The 24543-nt window shown below is 36.9% G+C and overlaps 1 protein-coding gene across 1 annotated transcript in view; it reads right to left on the bottom strand.

Moving 5' to 3' along the window:
• RAD21L1 (RAD21 cohesin complex component like 1) overlaps positions 1-24328 on the bottom strand; it is a 29631-nt gene extending 5303 nt beyond the window's left edge. Inside the window, exons 1-11 of the mRNA XM_055090675.1 lie at positions 24210-24328; positions 18082-18175; positions 16282-16388; positions 11625-11795; positions 10544-10639; positions 9473-9583; positions 7934-8160; positions 7603-7702; positions 6637-6761; positions 4542-4637; positions 2151-2228 (exon numbers count right to left, since the gene is read on the bottom strand). Coding sequence (XP_054946650.1) covers positions 2151-2228; positions 4542-4637; positions 6637-6761; positions 7603-7702; positions 7934-8160; positions 9473-9583; positions 10544-10639; positions 11625-11795; positions 16282-16388; positions 18082-18086 — 1116 coding nt within the window. The 5' untranslated portion in view covers positions 18087-18175; positions 24210-24328. The remainder of the gene's footprint in view (positions 1-2150; positions 2229-4541; positions 4638-6636; positions 6762-7602; positions 7703-7933; positions 8161-9472; positions 9584-10543; positions 10640-11624; positions 11796-16281; positions 16389-18081; positions 18176-24209) is intronic.
• Between the last annotated feature and the right edge of the window lie 215 nt (positions 24329-24543).

Genomic DNA, 24543 nt, shown 5'->3' with positions numbered 1-24543 from the left:
TCTTGTTTATAGTTTCCTTTGCTGTGCAAAAGCTTTGAAGTTTCATTAGGTACCATTTGTTTATTTTTGTTTTTATTTCCATTACTCTAGGAGGTGGGTCAAAAAAGATCTTGCTGTGATTTATGTCAAAGAGTGTTCTTCCTACGTTTTCCTCTAAGAGTTTTATAGCATCCGGTGTTACATTTAGGTCTTTAATCCATTTGGAGTTTATTCTTGTGTATGGTGTTAGGAAGTGTTCTGATGTCATTCTTTTACATGTAGCTGTCCAGTTTTCCCAGCAGCACTTATTAAAGAGACTGTCTTTTCTCCACTGTATATCCTTGCTTCCTTTGTCATAGATTAGTTGACCTCCTATGCACTCTTTGTCTCAGGAAATTATGAGAGGATGTTAACCACCAAAAAATTTCAATATAAAGATCAAAGCACCAAAAATAGAGGAACTAACATAGGAAAGAGACAAAGGAATTCCCACGTTATGGTAAAGGAATGTCCCAAGACAAAAACTGTGGAGCAGACCTAGAGAGCAACTAGTCTAGATTAGAACAAGAAGAGGATGAGCTCTGGGAAGGATATTTTCAAGAAAAAAAAAAGGAACTGATGAATCAATTGATGTATTTGACCATACTCAAAGGGGTTTTATTTTATTGTCAGAGAGTTTTGAAAAAGAATTAAGGATGGGTATATAGATACTAAGCAAATGGGAAAAATGAGGTAATGATTAACGCCAAAATAAAAAACCCATAAAGTTGACAAGAAATGTAATTATGCTTATGAAGCCACAATTTAAACTAATTTTTACATAGTGGTGGCAACTGATGGTTGTCCCTTAATATCCATTTTCTTCTTCCTCCATAGTAATAGAATTATTAGCTGGTCCCATGGTTGCCAGATAAGGACTACATTTCCCAGCTAGATGTGGCAAGGTGATTAAGTGCTGGTCCGTTAAATGTGAAAAGTGATACATACAATTTCTGGGATGTACCCTTAAAGGAAACTTTGCTGCTGATTGGAATGCAGACATGGTGGAGAGTTAGCCATTTTGGATCCCAAGAATAAAGGAAATGAGATAAAGTGAACCTGGGCCTCTGACAACTTTGTGAACATAGCTGCCATACCAGATAGTACTCTACCTGACAGAGAAATAAACTTCTATCTTTTTAAGCCACTGACATTTTGGCTCTCTGTCACAATCAAACCTGCATCATGACTATTCTAATTATAACATTGTAAGCACTGAATACTGTGCTGAAAATAGACTGGGGTGGGGGAGATATAACTAAGCTAAATTTTCATTTTCTTCTGAAAGAAGTCAACAGATAAAATATAAAGCTGAAATATTAGGAAAGAGCAGTAAGAACATGTAATTAGAAATATAGATATAGGGGCTTCCCTGGTGGCGCAGTGGTTGAGAGTCTGCCTGCCAATGCAGGGGACACGGGTTCGTGCCCCAGTCTGGGAAGATCCCAAATGCCGCGGAGTGGCTGGGCCCGTGAGCCATGGCCGCTGAGCCTGCGTGTCCGGAGCCTGTGCTCCGCAACGAGAGAGGCCGCAACAGTGAGAAGCCCGCGTAACGCAAAAAAAAAAAAAAAGAAAAAAAGAAATATAGATATCAATACTAAAAAAAAACAGTTTATATAGTTTCCTCTGGTAAGAAGAACTTAGGAATAAGGAGGGGTGGGACAAAAGACTTGTGTGTTTCCCTTTCAGCCTTAAGCATAGTACTACTGAACTTACAAAATTATATACATGTATTATTTTGATAAAAATATAAGTTAAATTTTAAAATTATCTGTTTCATTCTTAAACTGTTATAAATTTAGTTTCACATTGAGAATTAGTTGACAGACTGCTAAACACAAGAATGGGACATAGAATAGATGTCTAGGGACATGAAAATGGGTAAGAATTGATTAGAACATGTAGGCACTAAAAACAAACTCACATTTAGCCTCGGGTATACAGCTTAAAAATCATTTCACTCTAGTGCAATTTGGCCTCAACAAAAACACAATGAAAATTGTTTTATTTTTATTAATATTTAGAAGGTTGAACTCAACATTTTACTTATTTTTACCACTGTGCCACCAGGGAAGCCCCTTTACTTATTTTTAAAAATAAAAATAGGGTTGACAAACCCTACTAAGTCTTACCCGCAAGCTATTTAACATCTGAAGTATTCTTCGATTCCATCTCTCCGCCTCAATATTTTGTTCATTCCCCAATGACTCCTGTTTGAATAATTGATATAACATTTCATTTAACCAAATTTTACTGAATGTTTACTATTTGCCAACCATAGTGTTAGCTGCCGCAAGAAACACAACTGTAACGCTGGGTCCTGCCAAATAAGGAGCTTATAGTCTGATAACTGAGAGAATAAGACTAACATACAAATATAGCTCAGACTTTACAGGATTATATCTATACTCCCAGGCTATCTTCTGACAAGGGGTTCCAGAGTTGGAGATTCTGCCATCTCTATTGGTGATGCATCCCAGGCATTGTGCAGTTACTTTTAAAAGTAAAGATGACCACTTTTGGCTAGGACTGTCCCAGCTCTGGTCAATCTGAACTCAGATGACAGGAGTAAACAAAAAGCTATAGAAGAACTACCTTGTAAAGGCCTTTATATGAATTTATCTGGTGATATAAAAGCTGTAACAATAACTTATGTTTAGTAGGTTGTGTACAATTGGGTTAGGAATCTTACGAATTTCAAGGGTGCCTTGTCCGAAAAAGATCAACCCACGGCCTTTCATGTTATTTGAATAGATTCAATCTTTTCAGTTTTTAGCCACTTTCAGAAACACCTTAATATTTAAAAATTGTAGAGTTGAAATCCCTTCACAGGAACACATTCTAAGCCCTTACCAACTAACACCTTATAAGCTGAGAACAGAACTGGGCATAGGAAAGGTGCTGATGAGTTTGATAAAAAAGCAAGCCTACAAAGGGTTGGGGGAGGCAAGTGGCACAGATCCGACCTACTTTATAATTTTCCCAATGCTATCTCTGACCATGAAACCTAACAGCTTCTGTGTCACCCTTATCACAGCTCCACTGTTTGTCAAGCTTTCGTGTATACCTCTGGAGCCCAGACACTTCTTAAAATTGCATTCAATTTCATGAACTCCAAGATGATCTCAGAGAGCTTCAGAATATCCTGTATATTTTAAATGTTTTGAGGCTAAGGGGACTGCCAAGTCCCCATTCTTGCCAGCTGTACTGGCTTCCTGGTTCTGCCTATACAGCATCCTTTCTTACATTCCAAAGATAGTGATCTGAAAATATGGTCAATTTTATTCTGAAGAGTTTTCTAAATTCCTCCAGGTAAAATTTATGTTTATTCCTTTCTGGTTTATTCTGGGATAAACTAGTTCACCCAATTACTAACATTTATTTTATTGTTAAATACACAAACGTATTTTTCAAATGTAAAAAGCAATGGCCCAACTCTTTGTTAAAGATCCATGAGACTGCAGCGTCACCTATATTGCACAACTAAACCAATCAGGAAAAGGCTCAGAAAAAAATAGTCTGTGCATTTTGCTGAAGCCTGACCACTTGATCTATCTGGACACCCTACAGCTGAGTCCATTGTGTGGAAAGCCGCATGGATTATTAAAACAGCTGAACTTGTGCTGTGTTGTAGTTTTCTTGACCATGTATGAAAATAACCTGTGTCTAGAAGCAAAGAGAAAGGCAAAAGTGACTCAACTCTCTTCTGGCTCAGCTGTTTGGATGTTTCAGGTAAAAATTTCATGTATTTATTCTGTCCTAGATTATCCAGAGAAGTCAGTCATATGAAAAAACAATTTAATAGTCTTGGAACTCATTGTAAAGATAATTTATTTAAAAACAAACTAACATTAGGCATTAGTAGGTGTTTTGATATTATTTAACTAAGAAACTTTTGTTAAAATTCGTTACAATCTTAAAAATGCCTTCAGCACTATAGGACAAGGACTAGAGAAATAAGACAGTAATCTATATGGAGTCAGGTGAGTCACATGTTAGCTCTGGCTTTGCTACCTACTTGTGGTCCTCTGTGCAGACCATTCCCTTTTTCTGATCTCTAGAAGTCTTGAGTCAGACCTTGGTCTATATCAGCCAAGGTCTTGGTATAGACCATGAGTCATTGTTTTGGGAAATAATGCCCATACATTTTTCTTTAAATAAAATGAAATTTCAAATGCCCTAGGACATAGCCATAATATAGCTCTGCTTCTTTAGAGATGTTATAAGAATAACTTAAAACAATGATTCTCAACATTTTAAACCCATGACTACCTTTGATAAGCATAAAAATCCCATACATTTCTTTAAAATTACTTAAAGTTTCAAAATAAAGAATAAAAGATCAAAGGAATTCTGAATATGTTTTATCAAGCTACTCATACACATCTTTGTTAAGATCACAAATTTAAATTGTAATTTTAGAGAGTAACATGACAGCTAAAAACAATTTTTAGGTAAATAATGTGTTAACTATTTAGGAACAAAGTTGTAAATAACATTCCTAAGACTATACATCTATTTACCAATTCAAATGGACAATTTTCAATTTCTTGTGCTAAGATGGCATTCATTAAAGATGATTCCTCAGCAGCTGAAGATACCATTTCAGCAATATCCTGCTAAAGCAAATTAGGGAAATATAGGTAAGTTATCACAGTAGTAGTAGTCATCACAGGAACAATTTCATTTTGTTAAATGCTTTAATCACATGGATGCTCATTTCTGAAACTAATTTAAAATACTACCTGCATTCTCAAAATATTATTTCTGAAATATACCAAATAGGCAATCCCTGACTTAAATATTCCTGTTTTCTTTATGCCTCCCACAATGAAGAACTTGCATGTTCTGCCCTCCTTGCTACCTATCTTTTCCCTTCTTATTTCCCTCAACACTACAGATGTCATATCATAAGTCTCTGCTGCTGCACAGCTGAGACCACTTTCTTTGTAGCAGTTTGTCTTTGCCCCAGTCCCCTACCTCTATTCTCATGCCAGAACCAGGTGGCAGAGGAAGAAGAACTGTAAACAGAGGGAATGAGAATGGGGGAAGGGATATTAATATCCCTACCTAGGGCCACGACAGGATTCTTGCCACTGCTGCTGGAGCAGCCACTAGCAAGAGGGAAGAAAAACTGTGTCCTCTGGAAGGGGAGCGAAGACATAAAGGAAGACGGAAAAAGAGAAATTCTCCATTCACCAACACCCTCCTTTCTCATTGCTACGGAAGCTGTTGGCCCCTTTTTCATCTTCAGCCTGTCTCCAAGCTTCATTCCCCAGATGTTATTTGTGGTTGTGATTAAGTTAGAAGCTTCCCAACAACATAGCTTACTTGATTTTTCATTTTACCTTTTAAAAATTTTCATGAGTATGAGGTTGCATTTTATTCTTTAATATACATGTTTGTAGAGCCCTATCATGTTTTTTCCTTTTTAATTTCTATGAATATTCTACATTTTAGATACTCTCAATTGTGCAGTTATTTTACAAAATAATTGTTTGAATTTTTGAAAGATTTGAAAATGATTATCAGAATCAATATTTTTCTGTCCATTTAAATTGACTGTGCTTCCATTCCTGACTATATTTCATATCTGTTCCCCATTTTTGGAAGCAGAATGAGAATGGAATTGAAGGTTACAGCATAAGTATAGAGTAAAGGAGTAAAAGGTTCAAAAGAAGTAGTGCAACAATCTTTCCTTCACTCCAAGCACCAAAATTTTGTCATTATGTTAAAAAATAATAAACTAAACAAGTCTGCCTAATCATAATTTCAGTAGGTGCATTCTAAGAAATGTCTGAATCCAAATAAGGAAGAGGGTAGTACTGGCAACCCAGTATCTCAATAACCAGTATATGATCAAATTAAAACACATTCTGTTTTAATGTATTATGAAATTGTCTTTCCTTCCAAGGGCATTCAGTTTCAATGTGGATTGACTCTCAATTCCCTGAGTGGTTATCAAAATACAGTGATGATGGAACAAACCAGAAAAGCACTGGTTTATTTTTATCTGGTGTGGTATAATATTTACACTTGTACAGTCAATAAAGTGACATTGGGAAAATATTTTACAGCACACTGTTTCCAACTACATTTTTTAAATAACTGTTTTTCAAATAAAACTTATGTCTTCAAGTAAAAATATAAAAAAATTTTTTGGTCATGGATCTTTAGTCTTTCAGATTCAAGGCTAAGATAATTGGTGGGTCTAACACATATTATTCTTAGAGTTGGGAAGGGTGAACTTATGATCAGAAGCAAAACATAGGTGTATTTTCTAGACTCCTAAAGGATTCCATGACATATTGAATGTGAGACCTCAGCATATAACCAGATTCAGGTATAATCATTTATTCAGTGTACCATGCAAAATACTATTTCAGTATGAAACTACTTATCTTGTGATTTACTATCCTAAACTTCTAGAAAATACTGTTCTGCAGATGGAAATTATGTTTTACCCTGTAGTACTGCTACATACTAAAGAAGTTACAGAATAACATAAGATGAAATATAAACTATAAATATAAGATAATATACCAGAGTCTCAATGTTCCTTCACTGTATGTGACAGGAAGATAATAATATTTTTATTACTCTCTTTGGTTAACTTACATCAGAGTTAATATTTTTATTGGTATCCTCACGAGAGCTACACTTAAATCCATCAGTCGCTTCCTTCCAAGTTTTGGATTGACTTAACTCTTGCAGGGAATTTGGCTCTTCCATCATGGAGGTCTCTGAATTATTAAGGAAGTAAAAAAGATTTCACTAAAATATCTTTCAAAGTTAAAATTGGGATATGGTTGTTACAAAAGAAAACTTCTGACAGACAACTTAGAATCCAAGAATTTAAGGGTGCACAAACTTTCTTATAGCACCCCAGGTCTCACATATTTATCTTCCCTTTACCCTCATCTGCCTCTTTATCACCTCTACTCCCCATGTTCCACCACCTATCTCCTCCACACTCATTCCCACACATTTAACTCACAAGACAACATGTATATACCAAGCCCATCTTAGTATATTGTTCAGCAGATTTTAATGCCTTCAGTAAGCAGAGTTTCACTCACCACATAAGTTGGCTTTATTATTCCTTTATAATAGCCACAATTATAATTCATTATTAATATTATTAAAATTTCATGTATCCTCTAGGTGAATAGATATATCTATATCTCAGGTTAACTGTATTGTTTAAATGCTATTCTTATCACTAAGTGATTTTTCATGTTAGTTGTCTTAAAGTGAAACATTATCCTACGAGATATAAAATTTTCTTTGTTGAAGGCTTGTGAGTACTGCCTTTGTGGGTGGCAGAGGTGGGAAAGAGTGAGATTAAGAATAGTCCACATAGTATATATACTTCATCTTTTTAAGGTAGTTTGTTGGACAAAAATTAATCCACATAGAAGAATGCAAGGCTGATCTAACAATTTCTTTTAAGTTCAAGTACTCTTCTAAGAGCATTTATACTTGGGAATATGGAATTGGATCCCATCTTAATTTTGAAATGTAAAATCAAATTTTTGTTTCTACAACATTCCCCTCAACACCAACAGAATTAGGATGTCTCACCTACTATGTTTTCGCTTCCCATTTCTTCCCTTACTGACTCCTTCTGCATCAATTTTCTTCCAAGTTTAAAGCCAGAGGACATAAAGCATTTTGTAAACAACTGTAAAAATATACATTTTTGTTTCTCGCTTTTGTACAAGTAAAGCAATTCAACAAAATACAAGCATATATGCTAAAAAGTTAAAACTATTATTCATGCACACACATCCAGCAAATTAATTCAAAAGGGGGTATTTTTTCACAAGTTTAAATTCCATTGTATATATGAATATAAATATGTATTTATTTATCACCAAACATTGCACCCATGTAAAAGAATAGAAACTATTACCATTTTCAGTTCAGCATGAGTCAGATCCTGGGCAGCAGTTGACAGAAGTGTGTCTGCTCCTCCCCTCTGCTTCCACATCATCAACCTTTGGGTAGGAGGTGCAAGTTCCAAAACCATGAGTGTGTCCGTAAAGGAAGTAAGCTGTCTATGCATAATTTTGCTACTGATCTCCTTGACTGGATCTATGAGCAGTTTCCTCTTTCTGCCTTTTCTTTTTTCAGCAATGTCTAAATATAATAAATATATACAAATGTGATAGGTTGTACAACTTTGTATAATGATATTCTAGGCACTGCATATCTAAGAAATGTCTACCTCAATACAACCTACAGAGTTGACTTGGGAAGAAAATCCCCTTCTCTCTACTGAAAATTATGTTTTATATGGTTTTTGCACAGCCAGTATGTCTCAGCAGCCAAGGGTTAACATATTTTGTAAAGTGCTTAGGAGGCAGGCACCCTGTTGATCTACTAAGTGGACAACTGAGAAATGTGGAGCAGAGAGCATATTGAGAGGGAAGTCACTCAGTTCTGAAGTTCCTTAAAATATCTACCTAACAGGATAACTTTCTAAAACATTAATTTGTATTTGTCCAGTGTATTTTTCCCTCCCCCACTGAAATTCATATACAAATTCCAAGTAGGTAGTTAGGGCCATGGGATTTTGCTCCTTTAACTAATTTGGCCGGGTAGAAAGTAGAAGTCAAGCTTTTCCTTAGTAAAGATGCAAAAGGGGAATGGGGGGCAGTTAGATTTTCTGGAATGGGTGGACATCTGAGATCAGATGGAGCCAAAGGAACTTGCTTGCTGATGTGCCTCAGTAAAATCTTGGGAATATGACAAGATTCCAAAGGGGCTGGCTGTGTGATGACTCCAGAGATTATGTAGGCTGGGACACTGGGTATCACACGGTGGTGTGGCTGATGACCAGAGGTTCCCTTCCACCTGCTGTACCCCTCCCCCAAACTTTGATACGATACATGGCTCAGGGCAGATAGGGGAGGTTTGCAGGTTGCATTTCTTGCCAACCAAGTGGGATAGAGGCTCAGAGTTGAATTTCGCAAAGAAAAAGTGGAATGCCTGAGTTTATAAACTGAAATATCAATTATACTATTTAAAACTAGAATATTCTTAAAAGATCTAGTTATATATTAGATTCATATTCAGTGCTTCTGTTCCAATCCTTTTACTCTGTCTTATTTTATATTGCATGCTTATTTATCTCCTGATCGGATTGTAAGCTTCTGAAAAGCAGGAACTATGTCTTCATTTCTGTGCCCAGAATAATGGCTTGATAACTATTGGAACTGAACTCTGTTTTATATTTTCCAATTTCCCAAGCTGGATAGAAGGTTTGACCAGGACTGAATATAATGAAAGGACCATCCCAAATTTTCTTCACACCTTTCCCTTATTGTATTATAAATGTTATTACTAGATTGACTATCTCCTATAATATTTTAAGAATTATTAAAATACCTCAGGGTAAATAAGATAGTAGTGCATCAAAACTAAAAATAAAAACATGAATGACTCTGACCTGAAGTATCAATTGGGTCAAGGGTAAATCCTTCCTCTTCATTTGATAATGTGGTTTCATCCATTTTTTCATTTTCAGGTGGACATACACACTCTGGATTATCTGGTTCTACTAATCAACGTTGCCATAAAAGGATTTATTAAAAAAAAAATGGTTATGTTGCAAACTAGAGGACTGTATGAGAATTAAAGTGAAAGATAAACTAACTGTAGATTTATATTGCTAACTGGAGCCACATCTGAATTCTTAGAATCATGTATTTAATAGAGTTGAAGAGACTCAGAGATTATACAGTCTGAGGCCCGCAGTGTTCAGGTGAATCAAGTATTATCACCCTCTTGCACCTGTCACATCTAAGGCTGGGCTACAGTCACATCAGAAGTGAAAACAGAGATAGGAACCACAATAAATGATGGACATAAATTTGACAATGTGTCTGCTAAAAAATTTGTGTTCTGTTAATGATTAGTTGACTCATAAAGAACCACACATAACTAAATTTTTATTGCCTCTTTTTACATTTAAAATTTCTACTACTGTGTTAGAAAGCAAATGTAACATCAAAAAGAGTGAAAAATCAAAATGGGGCTAATTATTCTTTTAATTCTTAAGAAAAATCAGACTACAAGACTTCAAATCATCTGAGGTACTTTCACATCAATTTCAAGTAGAAAATATCCCCAAATTTGTAATTTCTATCAAATTATATATAGTCAAGCTATATTAATATTACTGTGATATTAATAATTAATAACCATGTTAATGTCAAACATTAATGATGCTTTTACTATGTAACATATATTATTTTAATGATTCAAAAGCAGGGTATTTTGGCAGAGTATTTAAATGTGCTCTCATAACAAATAAACCCAATCCCGATTAAATACCCATCATTGTACTTTTCCCAGAACTTAGTTTTCTATTCTATATTATCTAAAGTCAGACTAAGAGTTTGAGGGACAACACTTTATTATCTTTCACTATACTATACTGCTACTTAAACCCATAAGTTTTGAGGCTTAATTTGAATATTAGTATCTGTTCACATTCTACACAAAAGAAACAACATACCCACTATAGTATCGGGAGGCTCAGGAAGCACGGAAATTTCTCTATTTAAATGCATGTCTTCTAACAGGATATTCTGATCATCTTGCAATAGACTGTCTTGAAAACACAACAAACACTTTGGTTATACAGAGTTGAATCTGTCATTTGTTCACTAAACACTTGACAGTATTGCATGCAAGGAGTTGTGATGGGATGCAAAAATGAGTGAACCCTACTTAATTAGATTTGACTGGTTATATAGACTACCACGTTTCATGCAGTGTGACATAGAATTTTATATATTTAATTTCCTTTCCTTTATTAAAAGTCTATTTATAAACGTTTATTTCAGGATAATTTTATATATTTAATTTCCTTTCCTTTATTAAAAGTCTATTTATAAACGTTTATTTCAGGAAATATTTACTAAACTACCAAGATAGTAGCCTTGTTACAAAGCCATGTTTAGATTTCAAATTAAGAAGTAAAAGTTTTCAAACTCCTTTGGTAGAGATCTAAGGTAGAGCCACTATTTTTCGTAGTTTTCAAATTTCAAACAGTTTGCCATAACCAGCCTTTTACTGTAAACTAGAGAATTTTAAAAAAGATTTGATATATAATGGTCAGTATCTTTAAAATTAAGTGCATTTCGATTTCCAAGTTTTCTCTATCCTATTTCTATGATGACATTATAATAATATCATAATATAAATATAAAATAATAATATAAAATGCTGGACAGATCCTTTAGAATAGCTGTCCCACAATTTCTGCTAAAGAAAACAATGTTCTCTAGTATACAATCTAGTATATTTTGTGAGGAATATATTTACCTCATTTCTTCCCCTCTAAAGACTAGAAATTTGTAAAAATAAAAACAAGAACCTATATGATAAATGTGTTTAAACAGACAGCTATTTACTTGGAATTAGACTAAATTTTTAAATATACCATAGACTTTGAAAACTTGTGTAAAAAAATTTGTTGACCTATATGACACAGAAGCATATCTGAAATTTTAGTTTGGTCATATAGAAATTGGATATTTGTTTCAGTCAAACTACATAACATACTGGAAGTTTTATTCCATCAGATAGCATACCAATCATTTTTCCTGCAGCCCCTTCATCTCCAAATCCATCTCCACTGTCATAGAACAGAAATATTTCTCCAGTGAGGCTTCCAGAACGATGTTCAACTAAAGGACCACTGGAATTTAGCAATATGTTGTCATCAAAGAAGCTATGTCTTCTGAGAATTTCAGGTTCCTCCTCTAAATAAATACATATAATTAATATTGAGTTAGTCATAGAAACACAGAATTTTAGGGTTAGAAGCTAGAATTTAGATATCATTTTGAATAGCTCCTTTCATTTTACAGATGAGAAAAATAAGAGCTAAAAATTTACTTGAATTATCCAAAGAAGACATACAGATGGCCAGTAGGCATATGAAAAGATGCTTAACGTCACTAATTATTAGATAAATGCAAATCAAAACTACAATGAGGTACCACTGCACACGGGTCAGAATGGCCATCATTAACAAGTCTAAGAATAATAAATGCTGGAGAGAGTGTGGAGAAAAGGGAATCCTCTTGCACTGTTGGTGGGAATGTAAGCTGGTGCAGCCACTATGGAAAACAGTATGGAGGTTCCTCAGAAAACTAAAAATAGAATTACCATTTGATCCAGCAATCCCACTGCTGGGCATATACCTGGACAAAACTATAATTCAAAAAGATGCATGCACCCCTATGTTCATAGCAGCAATATTCACAATAGCCAAAACATGGAAACAACCTAAATGGCCATCAACAGATGAATAAAGAAGATGTAGTGTGTGTATATATATATATATATATATATATATATATATATATATATATATATATATACACCCAGTGGAATACGAATCAGCCATAAAAAAAGAATGAAATAATGCCATTTGCAGCAACATGGATGGACCTAGAGATTATCATACTATGTGAAGTAAGTCAGAGAGAAAAAAACAAATACCATATGATATCACTTATATGTGGAACCTAAATTATGGCACAAATGAACCTATCTACAAAGCAGAAACAGACTCAAAGACATAGAGATCAAACTTGTGGTTGTCAAGGGGGAGCAGAGGAGGGAGACCGATGGACTGGAAATTTGGGGTTGGTAGATAAACAACAAGGTCCTACTGTATAGCACAGGAAACTATATCCAATCTCCTGGGATAAACCATAATGGAAAAGAATATTAAAAGAAGAATGTATATATGTATAAAACTGAGTCACTTTGCTGTAGAGGTCAGCACAACATGGTAAATTAACTATACTTACATTAAAAAAAGAAAAAAGAAAAAGAATTATTTGAATTATTCAAGTCATTCTGCTAATCAGTGGAGCCTGGATTTCTAGTCTAACACTTTTTCCAACACAAAAAGCAAAAATTGCCAAAATATCAGGATAGAGTTTTTAGTGGTGGTACAGTTTAATACTTCCCAGAAGGTTATTATTGGCAGTGGAATGATTTATTCTACCTTAGGTGGGTCATATCCTACTTGATAGAGTATTATTTCATATTATTTCATGGACATTTGCTTGAGTTGTTTGTCCATAAGGAGGGATTGGAAAATAAGGAGTATGTCTGCCTTCTAAGTAATGGAAAGGTAGGTAAAATATTAAAGAATAGGCTTATAACATTTGTTCAATAGATATTTATTGAATGACTAGGTATTAGGCAATATGCTAGGGGTTGGATACAGCAGTAAAAAAGATAAAACCTGGTCAGCTGGGCTTCCCTAGTGGCGCAGTGGTTAAGAATCCGCCTGCCGATGCAGGGGACACGGGTTCGTGCCCCGGTCCAGGAAGATCCCACATGCCGCGGAGCGGCTGGGCCCATGAGCCATGGCCGCTGAGCCTGCGCGTCCGGAGCCTGTGCTCCACAACGGGAGAGGCCACAAGAGTGAGAGGCCCGCGTACCACAAAAAAAAAAAAAAAAAAAAACCTGGTCAGCTAACATAAACTGAGTGGTTACTATGTGCATTGTATTATGCAGTAGAGGATACTATTATAATCCTCATTGTACAGACAAGGAAACATCCACAGAAAGGTTTCATAACTTGCACACAGTCACAACCCTAATAAATGATAGAGCCAGGATCTGAAGGCAGCAAAGATCGTCTTAGTAACGGTGTTAGAATTCTGGCAAAATGGAGACTAATGAGAGAAAACTCCTAAGACACTGACAGCAGCAGATAAAATGAACTCCCTGCTTCAAACTGACCTGCTTCCAGATTGGCTGTCAGTACATGCATAGTCTTTCCCTTCCTTGGGTTTGAATCTTTAGGTCCAAGAAGTCTGAAACCCCAGAGGTCAGAGTCTAGAAGTCTGAAATCCCAGGGGTCAGAGGTTGGTCCTCTCTTTCCTTCCTCTAGCAACCCACGTCACTGCTAGTCAGTAAAGAAACTCATGAAGTATCGCTCACTGGAAATTTTTCTACAGGCCTACATTTTCTAGAAAGAAAGAGCTAAAAAAGGCAACCTTCATTGTATTGGACTAAAGATTTGCTCAATAGAAAAGATTAACTTTTTCAAAAGAACTAAAAATATTGTTCACATCTTCCAGGTGCACCTTGATAGCTCCCAAAAGATAAATCAGCTTGGTCAATAAGATAATAACATTTATGAACAGACAGTATATTCTGAGCACTGAACATCATGAGAACCTGTGAGTACACCAAAAAATTAAAGAAATAATCTTTGCTTTCACTCTTATACTATAATCCAGAATAGGATGGATTAACATTAAATATTTCTTAGAGGACATTAGGTTTGAACTAGTTTTTGAAGGAGAGAAAATCCCTTATTGGTAGAGAGTACTAAAGGAGAGAATAAGGGAAATAACTGTGATGTTGCTAGTAATATCCCGATTTTACATATAGAGCAGTAAGGCTCAGAGAAGCTAGGTGATCTGCCCAATATCACACAGCAAATCAACAGAGGAAGCCCAGATTCAAACCCAGGTCTGTCAGTCTACTCAGGACATGTTCTCCCCACCTTCTTGAATTGTAGTAGACAGAACTGAGAACAACTAAATTGTATTGGTTGACTGGTAAGACATTTGCTTGACTAGAGCAAAAAGTCTACATTAAGGTAAAACAAAGTTAATAAAGATGGTGATAAATTGGCAGAGGGCCTTGAGGAGAGGCAGGAGTATCTATCAGTAAGTTATAGGGACCCAAGGCACTTAAGAAGAGAAATGTGATGTGGAAAAAAAATGGAATTTAAGGACAATTTCTCTTGCAGAGCTGTATAAAATGTGGGGCCTGGAAGAAACTGTGTAGGAGGGTATACAGCACTTCAGCACTTTAGTACTGGTGAACTAAATATATATATATATTTAGTACTGGTGGCTAGGGAAACAGAAAGAATACCTAAGAGACATTTCCAATTTTTTTTTTAATTAGCACTGGTATGAAGCTTATAGAAAGCATAGTTAAAAGTGATCCTAAAGTTTCAGGGCTGAAGAAGAGCAGTAGCATTTACAGGGAAATGTGTAAAGAGTATCTTGGGCAGTAGGAAATATGATTAAGTTTTTACCAATGTGTTACATTTCAAGGTTTGGGGCAACAGCCAGTAAGAGATGCGTGCTACTCAAAGTAGGGTCTGTGGATGGTGTTGGTCCACAACAGAGTAAATACACAAATTAGAGGTAAATGTTTACAAAGTTTTAATATAACGTCGCAGAGTAATTTTATACACGTTGGATCTAATAACAAAAACTTGAGGCTTACATGTTGATTTTTAAGTAAGTTTGTAAATTTTTCTAGTAATTAATTTTTATTATATTTTACAAAAGTAGCATTCCATGACAGATAGGAAATTGAAAAAAATTATAAAACTGGTCCTTCACCACATATCATTTGAGAAACACAGCTATAGATCATAAGAGTTATGGAAAGAGAGTCAGGATGAGAAGTGGAGGTTACGAGGTAGCTCAAGCATTACTGATGCTTGATCACCCTCCTCCACCTAAGACAAATTTAGGCCAGCCTTCTCCTATGCTCACTGCTTTGGGCACTATAAGAAAGTCAAAGATGAATGTGACACAGATCTTACCCTCGTGGAGTTTTCAGAACAATACAGACCAATACAATAAATATCATGATACAAATCAGAGAGTGGTAAATGCCATAAAAAAGAACAAATACTATATAGTTAAATTACACCATATAGCTTTAATTCTAAAATACATTCAACGGTTTCTGTTTCCCAATCAATGTGTATTTAGTGTGTATTTCCTCCTCACTCCCAAGCTATTTTAATATCTGTTATTGATATCATATTTAGAGGAAATATATTTTGAAGGCTCTGTATGCAGCACATGTGTAAAACCTTGTGTATATGTTAACTACAGCAACTGTTTATTTATATGTCTCTCTCCCAGCCTGAAGCTCCTTGAGGGCAGGAAATGCTTCTTTAAACTTTGTTTTGCCCATGCCTGTGATAGCACCTGACATATAGTAGATATTTAATAAACGGTTGTACACTGAGAAGGGAAGCATAGGCTAAGCCTGAGTCTTGGCATTGACACCTATAGTAGAAAAAGGCAAGAATAAACTCATTGGGGGGTTACATTTATACATCAAAAAATTCATTCTAAAGATATTGCTACTGGTATAGAAATAGCTTTGGCATTGTTTTAATACAAAAATGCAAATATAATTGATTATGACTTGTAATTTGAATTTCTCAAATATTCTCACCAAAGCTCCCAGAGTGGAAAAGTAGATCATTGCCATAATCTTCTCTAAGTGTGATTTCTTCTGGTTTGCTTTGGTTCTGAGTAAAGTGTTCTGAAACATCAATAGCACTATGGAGGAATATAAGATTGAGGAAAACGTGAACAGAACACAATGATTTTGCAGTATACTTCAAAACAAACAAACACCCTTAAACAAAAAACATGTTTTATTATAAAGACAAAGGAGAATTTTATTTTCTCAATGGTATTCCTTACAAACACTAGTTCATTATACATATGATATAATGAACTATGATCTCCAGGTTGTCAAATCCAATGGGCTATTCTCAGTCCTTATGTTACTTACCATACCCAACAGCATTTGAAATTGATGTTCACTCCCTTCCTCATGGAACACATTCTCTTCTTGGCCTCTGCAATACTACTGTCTCTTGATTTTCTTCCTACCTCACTGGCTGTTACTTTTCCATCTCCTTTATTCGTTCTTCCTCATCTCCCAGATTATTTACTATTAGGAATGACCCAACATTCAGTCCTCAGACCTCTCTCTCTCTCAAATCTACACTCATTCCCTCAGGGATTTCTTATGACTCATGGTTGAAGTTCCATCTACATACTCACAACTCTCAAATTTATATATCCCATCAAACGTCTTTCCTGAATTTCAGATCCAGATATTCAACTACCTACCTACTACCCTTGGATGTGTAACAGTCATCTCAAAACCTATATCCAAAGCCTAATTTACTTCCTTTACCTTGCCCTCTTTAAACTTGCCATGCTCTAGTTATCCTAATCTCATTAAACTGGTAACTCCATTCTCATGCCAAAAATCATACAGTCAACCTTCACTTCTCTCTTTCTCTTCAAACTATATCTAATCCTTAACAAATTCTGTCAGTTCTGCCTTCAAAATATATCCATAATTTGACTGCTACCACCTTGATAAATGAAGACTGAGAACTGATCATGGAGACTATCATCTCTTGTCTGGACTTCTTACTGCAATAATCTTCTCACAGGCTCTCTGCTTCCTTCCTTTTCCCCTTATAGTATGTAGCCAGAGGAAGCATGTTGAAGTGAAGTCAGATCCAGTCACTTTCCTATTCAAAACCCTCCTGTGCTCTCTATCTGAGTAAAAGAAAAGTCCTCATTGTAGCCTATGACACCCTCCATCATCTGCACCCCAGCTACTTCTCTGACCTCATCTCCTACCACTGGGCCCTTCATTTACTCCACTCCAGCCTCACTTGCCTCCTTGCTGTTCTTTGAATAGGTCCAACATGCTCTGCCCTAGAGCCTTTCCATTTGCTTTACATGGAACATTCTTCCCCATATTACTGAATGATTTGTTCCTTCATTTCCTTTAGATTTCTGTTTGGACCTTATTAGAAAAGTCTTTCCTGATCTCTCTATTATTTTTTCTATTTCTCTTCATAATGCTGATCATCTCCTAGCATACTATATATTTACTTGTTTGTTTATTACCTGTCTCCCCCAACTAAAATATAAGATTCATGCGGCCAGGAGCTATCTCCTCAGTGCCTAGAACAGTGCTTGGCATATGGCAGGCACCCAACAAATATTGAATGAATGAATATACTGTCAATATTGTAAACTACATTCAGCAAATATGATACATTTTTGGTTTTGTACTTCGAAATTTCACACTAAATTTGTCTTTGTCAACTGCATGTGTATTTCAGTTGTTAACTATGTTCCATCTGCATTCATGAAATCTGAAAATGTAAAACAACAAAATACCAGGAAAATCAAATTGAAGGAAAATAAAATAATTTACTTCATATTTTGGGGATCAAAATCATGAAATTCTTCTGGCAATGTGATCGCATTGTAAGCGGCTTCGAAATTCTCTTTTGGAAGGTCAACCAGTCCTGAAAAGGATATAATACCACATTCAATAAGCCATGATGCTCTATAAAATAAACTTCCAACTAAATCTCTGCTTTCTCTCTCTGGACTAACTGCTTAGTCTTCTAACTGGTTTCCCTGTATCCACTCCTGCTCCTCTTCAGTCTATTCTCTACAAAACAGCCAGAGTGATATTTTAAATATGCAATTAGATCAGATCACCCCCATATGTAAAATGACTCAGGGGCTTCCCCAGTGCACTTAAATAAAATCCAAATTTCTAATCAGGGCCCTGTATCCCTACAAAACCTATAGGCATCATCTAACAACACCTTCCCGTACTCACTCTACTCTGACTGTTCTGGTCTTTTTGCTCTCTGAATGAGTCAAGCACTTTACCACCTCAGACCTTTGCTCTTGCAGTTCCCTCTGCCCAGAATGCTATTCCCTCATGGACTTCTAACATGGCTGGATACTTCTCATTCTTCAAGTCTGAGCTTAAATTCTATCCTCTCAGAAAGGCTTTTCCCAATTAGCCTAACTAAAATACACTTCTCTCTTATTTTCTGTAGTAGTACTCTTTTTATATTCCTTCATAGCACAATCTATAATTATTATAGTAATTTTTTTAGAAAACCTTTTTCATTATCTGATTTTTCTCACCAGGCTCAAAGGGACCTTATTTGTCTTGTTTGTCCTTGTATCCCAGAGCCAACATAGTGTTTCACACAAAGTATGAGATTAATAAATATTTATGGAATATATAAGTGAAATAATGAACAAATTTATTTCACTGAACCATATTTGATATAATTGTAAATCTACTAAGAGATTCTACAGATATTTTAAATAAAGAAAAAAAAACCTTGTCAATCCTGATTCACCCATATTAATTGAGGGAACAGTATGTGCAAGGCACTGAGACAAACACTATAAGAGATTCAGAAAATAAGTATGACAAAGATGTTGCCTTCAAGGAGCTTGCAGACCAGTGTGAGAGGCAAGGTCTGTACTTAGATAAACATAATACAAGGTGGAAAGTGACTAAAGTCTTAAAACTAAAATTAAAATTAAATAAAAATTTGAAAGCGTTCTATTTATGACACATGTAAATCTCTAGCACTTTGGAATGCCTAGAGATTTTCTATAATATTTCATAAATAGCATGCTATTGTACTTAGAGTCTTGAGAATTGTGAAAACAACAATTATTGATATCTAGGTTTTGTCAATCACACTATTTCTAATTTATCTCATAAAGGCAAAAACAGATATGGCAGACCAAGTGACCCATTAAAACTGAATATCAGAGTTTCTTACACAAGTGTGGTAGCATTAAGTATATTTCTTGTGTAAATATGCAGAAACATTCCAAGTTTTTGAAAGCATAACCTCTTCCTGCAAACACAGGAAAAGAGCAAGGAAAATAATATAATTTGTTCTTAACCATGGAAACTTAGAGTCAGAAGGAAGTTTACATTCACCATACTCACGCTGGAATTACAGAGTGCTGCCAATTAAAAGAGCCCACCCAAAATAAAAATGCAAAAGGGAACAAAGACGAGTGAGACAAATCAATATTGCATGTATACCTGGGCGAAATGTCATCTTCATTTTAAGCAATGCTTCACTGCAATCTGCCAAAAGATATTTTGCCTTCCTATTATAGATTCGAACAACTCCCAAAAGAAGGTGTCCTGAAGTTCGAAGTGCAATTTTCACCTTTCAAAATTTTTTAAAGTATTAGAATATTAAAAATTAGATTCATAAACTCTGTTCTTTGAAAATTATAAAATAATAAGAATTTCTTCTCTTTAAAAAGCAGACATTTTGTATTCTTATTTAAGGTGAATCACTTAACTTTTACCTCACCTTGTAAAATGATTAACTTTTTTATTCAGTGAAGATAATCTAATATGGCATTTACGTGAAGTATGCTATTATTGTTTTTATGGGAAGTATATAACCTTTGCAGTCGGGCAGACTTGGGGTCAAGCCGTGGCTCAATTGCTGAGGCTGTCATTTAACCTTCCTGAACTTCAATTTATTAATAATGGCTACAATTTATTATATACTTATTTTGTGCCAGGCATTGTCCTAAGAGCTTTTCATACACTAATTTATTTAATTTTGACAACAACCGCTATTTACAGAAGAAAAAACTAAGACTCAGAAATGATAAGCAGCATGCCCAAAGTAACAAAACTATTAAGTGATAGAGGAGGAATTAAATTTAAATTTGACCAACTCAGAAGTTCATGCTTTTAATTACCACACTTCACTGAGGCTAAAAGAAGCCTATCTCATAGGCTTCTTGAAGATTAAGTAAACTAATGAACGTACATAAAGTCTAGCCCAGTGCCTGACACATGGTAAATTTTCAATTATAATTCATCCTTCTCTCAAGAAGAAAACTACTTAACCTATAAAAATATTAAAATATTTTAATGCAAATTCTAATAGCTTGTTACAGTGTTTTATAATGAACATAGTACCTTATTTATGAAGTGATTTCATATATATTTTGATTTATACTCAAACCTCCTTTCTTTCTACTCTCCATATTCATTCACCCATTATTTTTCTAAGAAATACTCATTTGGTATCTACTATGTATACAGTATTTTGTTAGGGAATAAGAAAAAATCACAAAATATGTATGAAACATGGCCTTTATCCTTCAGGATCCAATCAATCTATGATAAACATATAAAAGAGTTAATTACCAACAGAAATCAATATATGTTTATGTCCAGACAATAAATGCTATAGGAAATAAAAAAGAGAAGACCATTTAAGAAGTAAAGCTTCCTTGGAAATATATTTCATGATATAATGTATTTTAATTCCTTTCCTCTCCATAAGTCAGAGCAAATACATAATATAATTTTAATGAATAACATACCTTAGGTGAAAGAATTTTTTCAATGGTTATTTCTAGATTACATTCAAATACATGGGCCTTTGTGAGTTTCTTCTCCCAGTGAGCTGCAAGCCAGATTTTGGCCAATGGCCCTCGCTTACTCATAAGCACATGTGTGTAGAACATGGTGCCTGTATTCCTTAGTAGTATTTAGTGAACTACAGAGAACATTAAAAGACATTTAAATTTTGATACAAAAATCTTTCAGTGCTATTTTACAGCAAGCAAAACCATTTTTCATTAATTCTATAAAATAGATTATCTTCTAATTCAATGCATTATTCAATTCAAATTATTTTCTTATAAAAAGAAACTTTTATTTAAAATACAAAACTATATTGGGCTTCCCTGGTGGCGCAGTGGTTAAGAATCCGCCTGCCAATGCAGGGGACACGGTTTCAAGCCCTGGTCCAGGAAGATCCCACATGCCGCGGAGCAACTAAGTCCGTGCACCACATCTACTGAGCCTGCGCTCTAGAGCCTGTGAGCCACAACTGCTGAGCCCGTGTGCCACAACTACTGAAGTCCACGCGCCTAGAGCCCGTGCTCTGCAACAAGAGAAGCCACCGCAGTGAGAAGCCCACGCACTGCAGCGAAACGAAGAGTAGCCCCCGCTCGCCCAACTAGAGAAAGCCCGCGCACAGCAACGAAGACCCAACACAGCCAAAAAATAAATTAATTAATTAAAAAAAAAAACTATAGGAAAAGAATCAGAGGAAGGGAAGAAAAAAATCAAATTTAATGTTTTGAAATAAGAATGGTAAAAGAAAGCCTTCACTTAAAGACAAAATAATTATGCACATTTCCACAAACTGTACTATTCTCAATAACATCATAAGGCTCCAGTATTAAGCACAGGGATGTCATAACGCTTTGGCTGACCTCTAGAGAAGAATCAAGTCATTGTTTACATGCAGGTAGTCTTAAACTGCCACTAGAGAACCATTTTTTAACTTCTTTTCTACTTAAAGTTCTGATAAAAGAGAAAACTGAACCAAAGCAAATACAAAAACAAAATCAGCCACAGAATTAAAAACTTAGATGAACTTTGATCAATGCCCATTTCCACCCCAAGAATCAAATCACTGGGCCCAAAATAAAGGTTGTGCAATCTACCAAACCACATTCCTCAATGGGACAGCTAGAGATTTTAATGTGTATGGCCTATGCCTGCCTTGGCTCCACTTTCTTCCTTTCTCCTCTGTGTGTTTGGTATTTTAGAATAAATTCCAATTTGTCTTTTTCAATTGCTCCCAGGTGTATGATTACTAGTAAACTTTAAGAAAAAAACAACTCTGTGATTTATTCCTGAGACATTGATTTTCCAGAGACGTTGATTTTCCTACCTCACCCCACAAAAAATCCCCCACAGAAGCCCCATTGTCCTGTGAGTTATTTCTAGGTTGAACTGACTTCATGCAAAGTAAAGCTAAGGATAGTAAATGGAACTAGGAGCCAGGGAGGAGGCTTAATTCGTGGAAAAGGGTCCCAGTGAGGAGAGTGAGGGCGGTGGGCGAAGGGGAGCAGAGGGCGGGAGGAAGGGGAAGAAAGCGGACCCTGGGGGGAGGGGGCGTCGCGGGGGGAGAGAGCCACAGAGGGCGCTTCTTCCAGGGAGAGAGAAGGGGGGAGGGGTGAGGAATGGATGGTGCTGGGGTCTTGGAGCGGGGCGGGGGTTTGAGGATGTGAGCCACAACTGCTGAGCCCGTGTGCCACAACTACTGAAGTCCACGCGCCTAGAGCCCGTGCTCTGCAACAAGAGAAGCCACCGCAGTGAGAAGCCCACGCACTGCAGCGAAACGAAGAGTAGCCCCCGCTCGCCCAACTAGAGAAAGCCCGCGCACAGCAACGAAGACCCAACACAGCCAAAAAATAAATTAATTAATTAAAAAAAAAAACTATAGGAAAAGAATCAGAGGAAGGGAAGAAAAAAATCAAATTTAATGTTTTGAAATAAGAATGGTAAAAGAAAGCCTTCACTTAAAGACAAAATAATTATGCACATTTCCACAAACTGTACTATTCTCAATAACATCATAAGGCTCCAGTATTAAGCACAGGGATGTCATAACGCTTTGGCTGACCTCTAGAGAAGAATCAAGTCATTGTTTACATGCAGGTAGTCTTAAACTGCCACTAGAGAACCATTTTTTAACTTCTTTTCTACTTAAAGTTCTGATAAAAGAGAAAACTGAACCAAAGCAAATACAAAAACAAAATCAGCCACAGAATTAAAAACTTAGATGAACTTTGATCAATGCCCATTTCCACCCCAAGAATCAAATCACTGGGCCCAAAATAAAGGTTGTGCAATCTACCAAACCACATTCCTCAATGGGACAGCTAGAGATTTTAATGTGTATGGCCTATGCCTGCCTTGGCTCCACTTTCTTCCTTTCTCCTCTGTGTGTTTGGTATTTTAGAATAAATTCCAATTTGTCTTTTTCAATTGCTCCCAGGTGTATGATTACTAGTAAACTTTAAGAAAAAAACAACTCTGTGATTTATTCCTGAGACATTGATTTTCCAGAGACGTTGATTTTCCTACCTCACCCCACAAAAAATCCCCCACAGAAGCCCCATTGTCCTGTGAGTTATTTCTAGGTTGAACTGACTTCATGCAAAGTAAAGCTAAGGATAGTAAATGGAACTAGGAGCCAGGGAGGAGGCTTAATTCGTGGAAAAGGGTCCCAGTGAGGAGAGTGAGGGCGGTGGGCGAAGGGGAGCAGAGGGCGGGAGGAAGGGGAAGAAAGCGGACCCTGGGGGGAGGGGGCGTCGCGGGGGGAGAGAGCCACAGAGGGCGCTTCTTCCAGGGAGAGAGAAGGGGGGAGGGGTGAGGAATGGATGGTGCTGGGGTCTTGGAGCGGGGCGGGGGTTTGAGGAGAAGACGGCGAGAGCCAAGGGCTCGGACGCCTAGGGCTCCCTCCACACACGACTCCCCAGAGTTGAAGCCCGGGTACTCAGAGAGGGAAACCGAGGCTGAGGAATGACCGCAAGCGCCCGTTGCCTCCCCTCAGGCGGGGTCCCTCAGGGCTCGTGCCGGTGAAGAGCCCGGCGGGGCACGTGTGGGGATGAGGGTGGCCGCGGCCCCCGTGATCCAGCCCGCCTCCAGCCCCCAGGTCCCGCCCGTCGCCCTACTTCCAGCGCAGGGTCTGAAGCGAGGCGCGCCCGAACAGGGGCTGGAGGAGGAGTCGCCAGAACCGCGCGTTGGATCTCTGGCGCTCCGCTCCCTGAGCTGCTGGGCGTCTGGGAGGGAGCTGCCGGGCGACGGGCGGGGCGGGGCGGGGCAGTGGACTGGGGCGGGGCGAGGGGAGGGGCATATGGGGATAGCACGGAGCTATAGGCGGGGCAGTGGGCAGGGAACAGGGCAGGCCTAGGGCGGGGGCGGCAGGGTGGGCGGGGCTAAGGACAGGCGGCATTGGTAGGGGGGGCAAAGGGCGGGGCAGGGGACAGGGACCCGGATGGGGGCGGG

Source organism: Physeter macrocephalus, chromosome 14, assembly GCF_002837175.3.
Source record: "Physeter macrocephalus isolate SW-GA chromosome 14, ASM283717v5, whole genome shotgun sequence".
NCBI classification, from domain to species: Eukaryota; Metazoa; Chordata; class Mammalia; order Artiodactyla; family Physeteridae; genus Physeter; species Physeter macrocephalus.
The sequence above is the reverse complement of the archived record's forward strand: the minus strand, read 5'-3'. Positions and strand labels throughout refer to the sequence as shown.